At 38.6% G+C, this 13,495-nt stretch overlaps 1 protein-coding gene across 5 annotated transcripts in view; it reads right to left on the bottom strand.

Moving 5' to 3' along the window:
• Positions 1-13,495, bottom strand: part of ARHGAP24 (Rho GTPase activating protein 24) — a 342,415-nt gene that overhangs the window by 17,725 nt on the left and 311,195 nt on the right. For all 5 annotated transcript variants that reach the window (XM_030564961.1, XM_030564964.1, XM_030564963.1 and 2 more), the window contains one exon: positions 146-278. In XM_030564961.1, the coding sequence (XP_030420821.1) occupies positions 146-278 (133 nt within the window). The remainder of the gene's footprint in view (positions 1-145; positions 279-13,495) is intronic.

The following is a 13,495-nucleotide window of genomic DNA, read 5'->3' on the forward strand; positions in this document are numbered from 1 at the left end:
GACATCCTGATATGGTTCAAAGATGTACATCTAGCAAAGAGTGAAAGCTGATGCAAAAACTAGAGAACCTGCCCCTGCGCCAAAACCAAAGTAGATTACAAAACACCACTATCTACACAAATTACAATCAAAGCACAACACTCACCGTTTCCTCTTCCTTGCTGAGCAATTTGGCGCAGGAAAGAAAATCCTCATATTTTGCATAGGGGATAACCGGTTCTGGGAGTTCTCTTAGATACAGTTTGAGAAGCGATGCAACCGTGTGCACATCCGTACTGCTGTGGGGATGGAATGCAAACGATTACTGCTGGGGATTTGGGAAATGCTATACACAGCTGATGGTCCCTAGTCTACTGCTGAACTTTTTCAATACCGAATCATCAGTTTGTTAGCCTTACTTATAGCTCCAGTAGCTGGTTTTAGCTTCTTTGTACTGCAGAGGATTTGTAAAAATACCTGTTAGAAAGGCTCTCATAATTCTGATGATGATTTATTATTATTAAACAATTATTTATCCCACAAAATAAACATTGCAATATTCACAACATGGGTGCTGGGAAGATCATGCCTTTCATATAGGTTACAAACATCTCACATGAGGAATGCAAAATACCAGCTATCCAACTGACAGATTTAATTTGTACTTGACCAGAAATTAGGCAAAATATTTCAATACAAGGGATTATATTCTCATATCAACCAACAATTTGGCTCAGATTCTTAACACCTGCCTCTAACATAGCTTAGTTCCACAATATCTGGGCCTGCATGGTATCAATTTTATATCAACATGTTCTGCCAAACTTATTTATTCCACACCTTTAATAAAAGCTCCCTCTTATCTCAATTGTAGTTAAATCCCCAGGTGTGCATCACTTTCCCAGTAGTCCTCCTGAATAATTAGTACTGTGCATTTTAATAGCACCTTTCAACAGAGGATCTTGACATGTTTTGCATACACTAATAATTTAAGCCTTCCTCACCCCTGTGAACTAGTATTATCTCCATTTTCTGACAGATAAACTGAGGCAGAGAGTGAAAGTGAATCGAGATCACAGAGTGACTCAGCACACTGTCAAGAATAGCTTCCCAGGGCTCAGTTCAGAAGTGAGTCTAAGAGTTAGTGTAACACACATTCTAAAATCCCTCTTATACAAACTTAGATTCATTTATACTTAAATGCACATTTACTTAGTTACAACCCCCTTATGCATCACCTCAGAAGTTAGCCCACTGTGTCTACTGGAGTTTAAGCAGGTTTAAGTTGGTGTACAACACACCCCAAGGGACAGAAGAGACATTTCAAAATTAATTTCCATTCAGAATTAGAAACAGAAGTTGAAACACTGAAATTTTTCACAAAATGAAAAATTCCAAAAATGTTTGAACTGGAAATGTCAAAATGAAATTATTCAACATCCAAAATGATTTTTGGTTTCATACTGCATTTTGGAGACTAAAATAGTCATTTCACAACATTGATTCCAAACACGTTTTAATTTCAGTTTACCTGTTTGGAAAATCAGAACTGTCAGAATCAACATTTTCCAAGTGAAAAATGTTGATGTGAACAAAACCACATGTTCCAACAGGAAAAATTTTTGATCAGGTCTAGCCAAAACTCTGAATCAGCACTCCTTTGGGCTTCTGAGGTAGGGTCAGATTCAAACTCCTGAACTTGTCCCAACTATTGGTTTTAGTTCCTGTTTGGATCCAATGCCAGGAAGATTATTTTCTTTCATTTCTGCATTTGGATGTGTCTGAAACACATGAGAACAGCTTTACACATGAGATTTCGGTCCACGATGGTGAATCTCACAAATATTGACAAGTTTCCGCCATACTGGTCCAAAATATTGTGTTACTTGTGTACTATCGTATGAGTCTATTTTTTATTTAGACTCATACTCAGGTTCCTAAACCTCTGCCTACGTGCAATGCAGATTGGATATGAACAGCAGCTACTCCTCACATCTCTGTTTACCAACCCAATACAGACAGTACAATTCAGGTGCCCCGGCTTCATGCCCTAAAGCTCCAGACTCAGAGCAGTGCAGTTTTTCCTCTTTTTTTTTAAATGAATGCATAGTATACTCAAGGAGTTGTCACTGCTTGGCCTCATAATAGAAATAACCCTTAGCGAGGGAATTAAAAAAGTTTTACAAGCTAGCTTGTATGCAAGGTACACAAGGAAGCAAATTGGTAGGAGATGATTTCTGTTTGCCTATTGCACCAAGCCAAAGAGGAACAGGGAAAGCTAATTAGGGAACAGAGCTCTGCTGACAGCCCTATTATTGGAACTGTCAGTTGTCTGGTGAAAGGGAGCAGGCACCCTGAACTGATTGCGTAAGTATCCCCTTACTGAATTGAGCCTCAAGACCAAAAGCTGTCATCTTGTCATCTCTCCTAAATACCTTTTATTGAAAAAGGACACCCCACAGACGTGGCTCGGGAATTGAAACAGTCTGAAAGAGCCTATATGGCATCCAAAACTGACAAACCTTCCAGAAATGAAATAAGATCTAAGACAAACAGACAAATTACAAACAAACAACAAAAGAATTAGCAAGAGCTGACAGTGGGGAGGTCACCAGGTGAGAAGGTTAAACAATGCACTGCACAGCTTTCACCTCCTGACGCTGCCAGTACTGTGGAAAAAGCTTCCAGTATTTTCGAAAGATTTGTACAGTTCTTGATATGAAGCAAAGTACTTTTCCTTGATGGCAAAGTAGCTGGAAAGACAGACAGGAGGAAAAAAGAAAAAAAAATGCTACCGTGTCCAAAGTTGTCCACATGGAGAGGTTTGTAATACACTGATATCAGTGAGCCAATTAATACAATAAAATAAGGCTTGTATTCCAAGGTAAATGACACAAGGCTATTTAAATACATTAGTCTGGTTTTATCTCATTTCATTTTATTAAAACTCCAATATACTACTTGCTTATTGCTGCTAGATATAGGTCTCTAAGAACGGAACTTTCTGGATTGGGGTTTGAAACCTACATTTGAACCATGCAGTTTATGCCTAATTCTAGACTGAGGTAATGCGTATCTCAGTGTGCTTCTAGGAGCATGGTATGTGCCAACTTCTGTGGCATGATGAGTGTACCAACACTAGATGGTGCAATTGCTAAGAAAGATTATCCTACTTTTTGAAAATGTACAAATGCAAAGCATTTCTTTCAGCTGTGCTGGAACAATGCCTGAATGCTATATTGAAATCCTCAGCGTATCCATGACTATAATACTTAACAAGTTACCATATATAGTTTAATAACTATATATTTGTGAGACTGTTTAAAACAAACTCTTTTCTTATATTCAGCAACAACCCTAAACTTTCTATTTTTTTAGGTAAAATACTAATAGATCTGAAAAATATGTAGAAAAATGGGTTTAAAAGTGAGAGTATTGTATAATCTGAAAAGTATTTACATCTTGAAATCCAGTACTATTTTTTCTTCCTTTTATTTTAAAAGTAGAGATGAGCCTGGACTGCAAAATTCAGATCCAGATTTTAAACTCTGCATAGTTTGGGGTGTTCCAGCCCAAGATTGTGGTTCTACTGATTTCAGAGTCAGAAGACAACTGTGTAGATGTGGCACAATATTACAAGCAGTCCCACGTTTCAGGAATGTTCACCTCTGCTTCTTAGTTTTCTTGCACAGTAGTTTCCACATCATTGAGATCTGCATTCCATTTAGCAAATTATCTTTATATAGCTATGTGGTTGCTCATAATGCCCGCATCACCTTAGTATCAAAGCACCTAACAATCACTGATAAATTTTATCTTTACAACAGCCCTATGAAATGGGGAAGGGCTATCCCCATTTTTCAGAGAGGGAACTGAGGCACATGATTAAGTGACTTGCCTAAGATCACACAGGAAGTCTGTAACTGAGCTGGGAACAGATCTCTTGCTAAAAAAATCTTCTAATTCACTGACAAGTTATTGTTCCTCACACAAGCGTTGTGGGTGAAACGTTGTGGCCTGTTATGCAGGAAGTCAAACCAGGTTATCATAATGTTCCCTTCTGGCATTAAAAATCTATGAATGCATGAACCTAGGTGAGTGCCCTAACCATCAGGCTATAGAGTATTCTGGGATGGATGGGTGTGTCTCAGTGTCTCCTGTTGAAGTTGTCCCACTTTGTATAAATAATTAAATATTTATTGGAGCAGGGACTGGAACCCTGGTGTCCCTCCTGCTCCCAAGTGGGTGTCCTAAGTACCAAATTATAGAGTAATTCTCTCTCTCTCTCTGGATCAGTGACTATTCAAGTCTTATATATGAAGTAGGACAGCTTTGACAGGAGATACTGGGAGCTGATCACCTAAGCTGGTGGCTCACATAGGCTACTGACACCTGTACACCCGGGGGAGAAGTGCATTACCACAGTCAATATAAATCCGCTATAGCCACAGTATATTGAGAGCTAGCTGGTTGGGCTGACTAGCACACAATTCAATTTTACAGTACAAGTTCTGTGGAATTTCTAATTTCTTTGCCTCTCAGAATAATCACTGTTTCCCCAAAACACGTACCTGTATGCCCATTAGTGGACACACAAGTGCACACCCGTGCATACACATATGTTAATTCTGATTATTTTACTGTTAACATGTATATTCATTGTCAAAAGTTTGCTTCCATCCATCTCAATATAAAGGCATTATTTGTGCAAACACAACAGATCCCTTTCTTGCAATTAGACCGTACAGATTTAATGTTCTTTTTATCCGAAGTCTGTGTCATTAGCATCCCTGAGGGTGGTGCTGTTTTGACAGCATTTTTCTTTGTGTTATCACTGACATTGTGGAAGTGGTTGTCAGACCAATTACACAGCCTGAGGATTCTCACCCTCTCCTCCATAAACAATAATTTATTGAAGCACCGCAAGTCACCAGAAACACATGCATAATCCTCACACTCGCAGACAAACACACAGTGCTTTTATGGAGCTTGAGTCAGCACTTCAGAAAGCAAAGTCAACAAGCTGCTAACAAACTTCCAGTGGAGAAAAACAACAGAACAAGGTCACATCAGAGAAAAATTATTATTATGTCCAGGGACTCTATGGACAAGGATAACAGTGTGCAAAAGTACAAATAGTAAGGAGCTGTGAAATATATGGGAGGAGGTAAAAACACAATGTAAAGAAGGAGAGTAAAAGAGAGATGAGCGTTCAGAGATATGAAGAGGTAAGAAAGATTGTTGTGTGTGTGGTGGGTGCATACAGGCAGATTCTCATAAATAGCAAAGTAAAATAACTTCATCAGACTATTGGAGTTTGAATTAGAGTGATCGGTTTTTACAGGAATTTTGCAGGGCTCGTAAAAATATATAAAATCCACATAAGTCAAATAATCATTATTATTTGTTAGACTGGAAGGTCACAAATCTTACAAACCCTGAGCAGTGACGTCTTTAAAATGAATTTTTCTCAAAGCTTTGATGTGATAACAGAAGTCATCCTTCTTTTGTAAAACTGCATTCATGGACATCTGAGAAGTCATTTATCATTTAAATGTGAAATACACAATTCCCACATTCTTAAAAGATCATAGTTTCACAGTAACAAGTATCAAATCCCCATTTGTAAAAGTTAAGGAGCAATTATGTTTCATAATCCACTTGATTCAGGAACTCAACTGAAGAGACTTAAAACATTTTTTTGCTGTCCGACAATTAAAATGTACACTCCTCCAGCTAGACACCAATTAGCCTGATTTACTGATCTGAGCATTTGAGTTAGAAACTGGTCTCCTAATGAGTAGTTAATTGCCAAATCATGTCTATATGCCTAGCTCTATTTAGATGCTATTCCCACTAGCCAGTTACAAAGGGCTGGTTTTAGAGGGGACAGGAAAGTGACAGGAACTAGATAATCCAACACTGGAGTTTCATTTGTAAAGATCAGCGAATAAAGTTTGGAACCTTGCACGCTGGAAGTTCTATGATTTTTCAGAAATCTAAGGCCTTCCGTGTTTTGCAGAAACCAGCTGCTTAGCATCTGCTGAGCAAAATCTTAAAGTACCATAACTCAGGCAAGAGAAGCTCTGCTAAGGGACACTGGCACTTTAAACAAACCAAACAAAAAAAACAACTTCGTCAACAGCAAGCAGAACAAAGCTGAAAAGAGTTAAGATGAAGGAATTGTAGGTGGAAGGTGATTTCCACTGCAAATTTATTTTAGGTACCTGGAATCTAACATCACCCACCCTAACACAAATATACTATCCCCACTCTCTATTTTATTTTTACTTTCATTATGGGGGGAAAAAAGCCATGAATCAATGGACAAAGTCATAGACTTTTCTCCTGTTTTATTGAAGGTGCAGCTAACTGCAGGAGTCTCCAAAGTTCTATGCAAAGTCATTAGAAAGATGAAGACGCACCTTTCCTGGAAAATCCTGCTATTTTTAGACAAAGAAAATCTCTTACAAGTGGTTACATTTGAAGTTGGGGAGGTGGAGGGAGAGAAGGAGAGAAAATCAAACAAAACCAAAAAACCCTCTTCCTCAATTAGTTCCAAATCAACACCAGACTGGGGTTGTGGTGCGAACAGTGGTTAGGGGGCGGGGTAGTGGTGTCACTTCAGACTTCTGGCTTTCATTGGCAGCACCACAGCGTCCTTCCCTTGTCACCCTCAAAGACCTTCAGTCATGGCGGTTTTTGCACCAACAAGGCAGGGCTGAAGCCGGCTCCCTCTGGCCCATAAACTATCATGTTGAGAGTCAATCAGAAACAGTTACTCCTAACTGCTAAAAATCTCTGTCTTCTCTAGAGGCCACTCCCTGAGCTTAGTAGTTCTGGTCTGCAAGGGTTAATGGGAAGGCATTTTAGTTCAGTTCACATAGATTCATGTCCCATCAGGTGTTACTGTGAGTTTCTGGATTTTGAATAAAAGCCAAAATTCTCAGCTCAAAGCATTAAGTTTCTGGTGTTCTTCACACAACACCTAACAAAATTCCACAAATCTGGTTCCTAATGAAACAGTTTTCACCAAATGGGGGCATCAAAGCCCAGTGGAGGACTGGGCGTTAGGAAAGTTGGGTTCTGCTCCTGGCTTTGCCATGGACCTTGAACAAGTCACTTCACCTCTCTATGCTTGAAGTTTCCCCACTGTATAATTTTGTTAGCGATACCGTTTCTTGAGAGTCACATAGGTCTGCTAAACACTTTGCAAATCTACATGATAGCCTTCAGTTATTTGGAGCAAAGTTCTATGGCCTAATTAAAACACAAAAACAAACAAACATACATACATCAAATTCACTGGGGTGAGTCCTTCCCAGAGAAATTCCTCTTCACCTCTTGCTGTTTATTTTTTTTCAGTCCACTTCACCGATGATCATGTTGGCAACACGTGTTCTGCACAAGGGTTTTGCACAAAGACAGGAGGGCAAAGAGAAGTAGTGCAGAGGTTGCCAAGCTGGGGTACAAGATGCCCACTTAGTCCAGGGAGAAAGGAGTATAATGCTAGATCTACTGTGACCCTACTGCAAATATGCTCTTGCAGCTACAGGTAAAGCAGCATCTGGTTTTCTGAGAGCCATTCCCTTCCATCTCTTGTATTGGCCTCAAATACAGGAACAGCTTGCTTGGATGTGGCTGAAAGCTCAGGCATGTTAGCTCAAGTTTCTCTTCTCTGCTCCTGTAGCATCCAGCTCACCCTTTGAGCCACTAATAGATGGCCCTGACACCAAACAGGGCACAGAGGGAGGGCGGATGGAGGGTGCAAGTCTTCAGGGGATGGGGAGCAAAACACAAATAGGCATGATGGATGGAGGGTCTGAGCCACAGGAAGAAAACAGGAGAGATGTCAGCAACTGGCTGGAGAATGGCAAATGGGCCATTGTGGTGGGAGGGCAACTAGCTGTCAGTGAATCCCCAGGTGGGCTCCAACACGAAACAACTGGGAAACATCATTTTGAGAGAGTTAGTCCCTCAATGCTGAATGATAATTTCACTTTGTGAGAAGAGAGCAGTATTCAGTAAGTCATCAATAATGTATCAGGGATAGATCCAGAGCTTTTGATGATCACATTACTATTCACGGCTCACGTAAGCCTCAAAGAGTTTGGTGTTCTCAGATCCATTATTTCCAGTTAGCCTTCATAGCAAAAAGGATGGAGGAAACTGTTAACTAGAAGATCTATCAGACCCAGGTAGGTCTCTGCCTTGTACCAGAGTTTAAGAGGCAAGAGCACCTGTTGAGGCCAATAATTGATAAGTGGAACACTGATAATGGTACTAATCTGACTGGTATGCAGAGGAAAGGGGAGAAGGAAACTCCTTCTGGCAGCTACTACAACCACATTATTTTAAATATGAGAGGAGATTTGTCCATGCAGCTAATAAATGAAGCCAATATTTCAAGAGTATCTATTATATAAAACTGCTAATGGTGTATGCAGGGGGATATGTTGATATTGTATCCCCCACCCCCACCTCTTGGATCTCCAAAGTTTTGGGCTTACAGTTCACATCACAGTGAATGCAACTGCCCCTCATTGTTTATGTTAGGCACATTGCCTGACTTGCTACCTCATTAAGCAACACGCTGTTGCTGCACCCTATAATAGAAAAATTTGCAGAGCATGCATTGCAGCGTCTTTCCCTGGGAGTTATATCCCACAATGAACAATGGGACAAAGCGATGTTCGGACTGCTGGGGTGCAAGATCTTGCTTAAGTGATCATACAAACTCATCTGTTTCTTTATGGCATTTATCTGGGGACGACGTGGGCAGTAGTCCCTGCTCATATGAGACTCTGGGTTCAAGAAAAGATGACTGTTCACACTGAGAGGTTAATAGTCCTTTCTTAGGTGCTAATGTAAGAAGCATGGACTTGGGCTAAAATCATCTGCCCGGGACCCAATCTTTTCTAGACTCTAGACGGATAGGGGTGTGTATGTGAGAAAGAACACTCCACTCCAAACCATGGCGCAGCTGGCTGGGCTCAATGAAGTAGGCCTACAGCTGCTGTGCAGCCTGGAGTAACTTATGTAAATGGCTGGAATGGGCTCCAATACCCTCTAAGAAAGAACAGGAGAATTCACTCATGGAGGATCCCCCACAGCCCCACTCATCTACCGCTCTTGGCCTCCAAAGAACTGAGTTCGGTACCATATGAGTTTGCTCATCCAGCCCTCTCTCTCTCACTTGTGTATCAGAACCACACTGGCTCCACTGCTTGGCAACTTCTATGCCAACTGGGATGTATGGGCTGGACTGAGGCATTAAATAATGAATTCTGGAGTTGAGATTAAGGATATTTGTAACATTGTACTCCATGACCTTGCTCTATTGTGTTTGCTGCATTTTCTTCTCTTTGCATCACCTCCTCCCACACACTACAATAAAAGGGACAGAAAGATATTAGAAAGCTTCAATAAAATGCTCATAAAACCCTCTCTCTCTTTCTCTCTCTCTCTCTCTCACACACCTCTCCCAGAAAGCAGTTTACAACAAAGGACTTCCCAGCACCAAAGCTAGTGCCTCAAGATGAAAGAGGATTTGATTTTTTTTAAATGCACCACTAATTTCAATCTACACAAGCTTTTGTCTTGATTAGGATTTCTAGCATTTGATTTTTGTATCTAGATTCAGAAAAGAAAACTCGCATAAAGCACATGATCATTAGTCAAGCAACAACTGGTTCATTTCTTTATAGTTTCAGTCAGTTTTAAACTCTCCATGGTTTGTCTTGTCTCCTTAGGAATGTGAAAATAAAATTAACTCTCCTTATCAAGTTTGCCCTCTTTCTGTTTGGCAAACATTGTTATTCCCCACCTCATGCCCAGTGTGCCAAGTGGGGCTTGAAATTAGCATTGGCTTCATTTATGTGCCAGTGTTATCAGCCAGGTCATCATAGTTCTAGAAAGGTGGAATATTTTCCTGCAGAGCCAGCAGAGAGAGCATAAAACCTCAGTAAGTTATGGGCTTGACCATGCCTAGCTCTACACAGGTAGGGCAGAGGCACAAGCAGTCTGGCTTACTTTCATGTCAGCCAAGGGCCCAAAATAATTTCCATCTTGCTCCAGCACTGACAACATTGTTAGGAACCTCACATGGTTTCCCCTGCTGCACCCTCAGACAAGCTGGGAAGATGCAGGGAGCTGTATTCAGCATACTGTAAAGCGATGTTGCAGATGCCATCCCAGAATGTGCTGCTACATTGCTTTTGGAAGTGTCATGCCTAACTCTCCACTGCTGGTGCACAGCCCATCTCTCCCCACTTCCATCACCCTGGGTGGGCAGTGGCTCAAAGCCCCATTCTAGCTCTAGCACAATAACAATCTAAGTGCTTAGAAGTTTGTTTTTTATTTCGTGTAAATGGAGGGGTGATTTCTTTTGTTTAAAGACAGACACATAGCCTGAATTCTGTTCCCAGATATATACACACACACACCCCTTTAGAATCCAGAGGACTCCCCTTACTTAGGTCAAATTTTGAGTGAGAAGTAATTTATGGTGCCCTTGTAACATGCTCCTGCTAAAAAAGCGAGGCTACAGTAACCACAGACAATCCAGTTCTCTATACATTAAGAATTCAACATAATATGTTTATGACCTTGATATATTTATATGTTTTTTGTCCAAGTGGCTCCTGAAGTGCTTTTGCTTTGACAGTTCCAGTGATTAAACGCACATAAACATTTCTCATATCCAATTCCACATTTTGGATGATTTGAATAACAAAATTCATCCTTCAGCGACTGCTAGCTATCACATACAGCCACTTACAGGTTATTTCCTCAGCTGATAGCAACGCTGAAGAGAACAGCAGGAAATATTTTAACTCTTAATATATTGTGTTCTTCTCTAGAAGAAGCCACAGCCATAAAAGAAACTTACTAGGATTTTTCTTTTTTGGAGACATTTGTTGAACAGTAATATATGCTGCTGCCTCAGCATGTGTCCATATGTGTACACACTCTCTCTTTCTCTCTCTCACACACACACAAATTTTAAACTCCTCTGAAGATCTTGTACATTGATGGAAATGGCTATGAAAATCTTTTTGCATTAATATTTATGTCTGTTTCAGTAACATTTCAAATATTTTCCCTTCCTGTGAGATGTTGACTTTCATATCACCACCTAATAATTGTGATGAACAGAAGATGGAAAGAAGTAATATAAAAAGAGAAATCCAATTTTACTTCCTTCCAGAAAAAAGTTACGAACTGAAGAAAATCTCACATTATTTTCTTTAATCGGTGGAGGAGTCTCCAGGCCAATTTTTACAAAATAAATAGCTGATCTTGATAGATTTTGTGCACATAATTATAAATATATTTATACAAGCATCAAGGTATATTGGTTTAAATCAAAGCAATTTAAATCACCAATTTAATAATGATTTAAATAAGCAAGTAGGAAACCCTGATTTTAATCATATTTTGCATTTATACTTTTTATTTTCCTAAAGAAGGGTTGAGTTTCACTAGTTGGTAATCATTAAAACATGTTGAGTTGCAACTAAATATAGCCTTTGCACTAAATTTGGTGGGGTTTGTTTTTTTGTTTTTTTTTCCCTAAACAGGACAATACAGTATACCTATGCACATATATTTAAACAATTACTTAGCTTAACTTGCATTTATTCTGATTTTTACTTTTTAATTTATTTTTTTATGTTAGAAAATGGTGAATGATGCATTTCTTATTTATTAGATTATTTTATTACTTGTGATTTGTGTCATGCTCTATTTGGACAGAAATTCAAATTAAATTAAGAAAGTATAAAACCAGCATTTTTTAAATTAAATTAAATATGGCTACCTTAAATGTGCTGGATATATAAGAAAAAAAGTTATCAAATCATGTTTTGCATTTAAAATTAATTGATTTATTAAATAACGGAAGTATGATCTATAGTTAGCTAGTCAAAAACTGATTGTTTTTGGTCACCATGCCGTTAAAGATTTTAAAACTAGTAAATTTCATCCTCACTCACCAATTTTTTAATCATAGATTGGAGGAGAAAAACTAGCTTTCCTAATTTTCCAATTCCTATTTGAACGAACTAGTCATTAAACTGAAATGAAGAAAAGATTCTCTCTGCACGTGCAGAAAAATCTTCTGTAGTCAGAAGCTGGTTTAACACATCAGCAAACTCTGGTTCCAGATACTTAGCCAGTACCTTCCACCAGTTCAGTGATTTGATGTTCTTTAAAACTTGAAAGCAAACACATATTGCTTAATATTATTCTTTGCATTTAATAGATTATAATAAATTTAGACCTTATATTATTATTTTCAAATTTATTTTTAAATAGGAGGTTTGTGGTTTTTTTTAAAATCCCTGTAGTTAATTTAAATTAAAATACGATTTAAATAAAAACAATCAGATTTAAACTTTTTTTTAAAATCATCCATTTTACCTATACTGACAAGCCTGGACTGAGAGACTAAATTTAAAACTTTTTCAACACAACAGAATGAAGCAACAATCCAAATGATAAGCAAAGTTGACTGTCTAAAAGTGACAGTTTTTAAATAAAAGTCTAATGAAACAGTACAGGAAGTATTAGGGATATTTAAAAGTGGAAATCAAGGTAGGAAATCATCAGTTGGAGATGTTCCTCAATACAATTTCACTTGATGTACAGAGAGAGAGAGAAAAATAGGGATAATACTGTCCACATAATGCTGTTTTGAAGTTTAATTCATTAATGTCTTTAAGGTACTTTGAGACTCTCTGAATGGTACTAATGATGTGCTAAATAGTTTTATAACTAACTCTACCAACTGAGTACCAAACTGCTACCTAAACTGAGAGTTACAGTGCATCAAACATGTAGCTCACACTGATTTCAAGTTAGGCTTTTTATCATTTCCTTTACACTGAACTGTGCACTTTCTTCTGCAGTTCACTTGATGGTCTTCACTGCTAAATCAAGGTAACAGGATGGGCACAGGAAAAGGAAAGCGGGATGGGGGAAGGAGCTACAGGACCTTGGACAGCAAATGTCTTAAAGGATCCTTATCAGAAAAAAATACCCATTGCTTTAAATATCCACCTTGCTCATGCTTGTAAGATGTCCAAGCAGGGAGTGCAACATTTTAAAACACAGTGATGCTATTTTAAAGCAGAGATTACTAATATGGTAACTATAAAATCTTGCCTTCTTCCTCCCATCACCAAATTCTAAGGATGATTTACTAAAATAACCAAAGAAGCCTCATGTAAATATTACAGGAACAATCTGCTAAGTAGTGGTTTTTTAATGTAAGCATTTAAAATATATATTTTTCACTGCTCTCTCCTTTCATTACAAAAAATGGAATTGAACTCTTTGTTTAAAGTTTATTTATATTCAGAAAAATGTCAAAGTGAAAACAGCATCTTCTTATGCAAAACATCAGCTCCTTGTGTTTCCAGGTCATAACTCCATTGACCAAAACAAGTTCTTCCTACAGTTAGAGATGCAGAACCAATGCTGCTATGGAATAGTGACCTGGATTCTGTTCCGT

The sequence above is a fragment of the Gopherus evgoodei genome, chromosome 5 (genome assembly GCF_007399415.2).
Source record: "Gopherus evgoodei ecotype Sinaloan lineage chromosome 5, rGopEvg1_v1.p, whole genome shotgun sequence".
NCBI lineage: Eukaryota > Metazoa > Chordata > Testudines > Testudinidae > Gopherus > Gopherus evgoodei.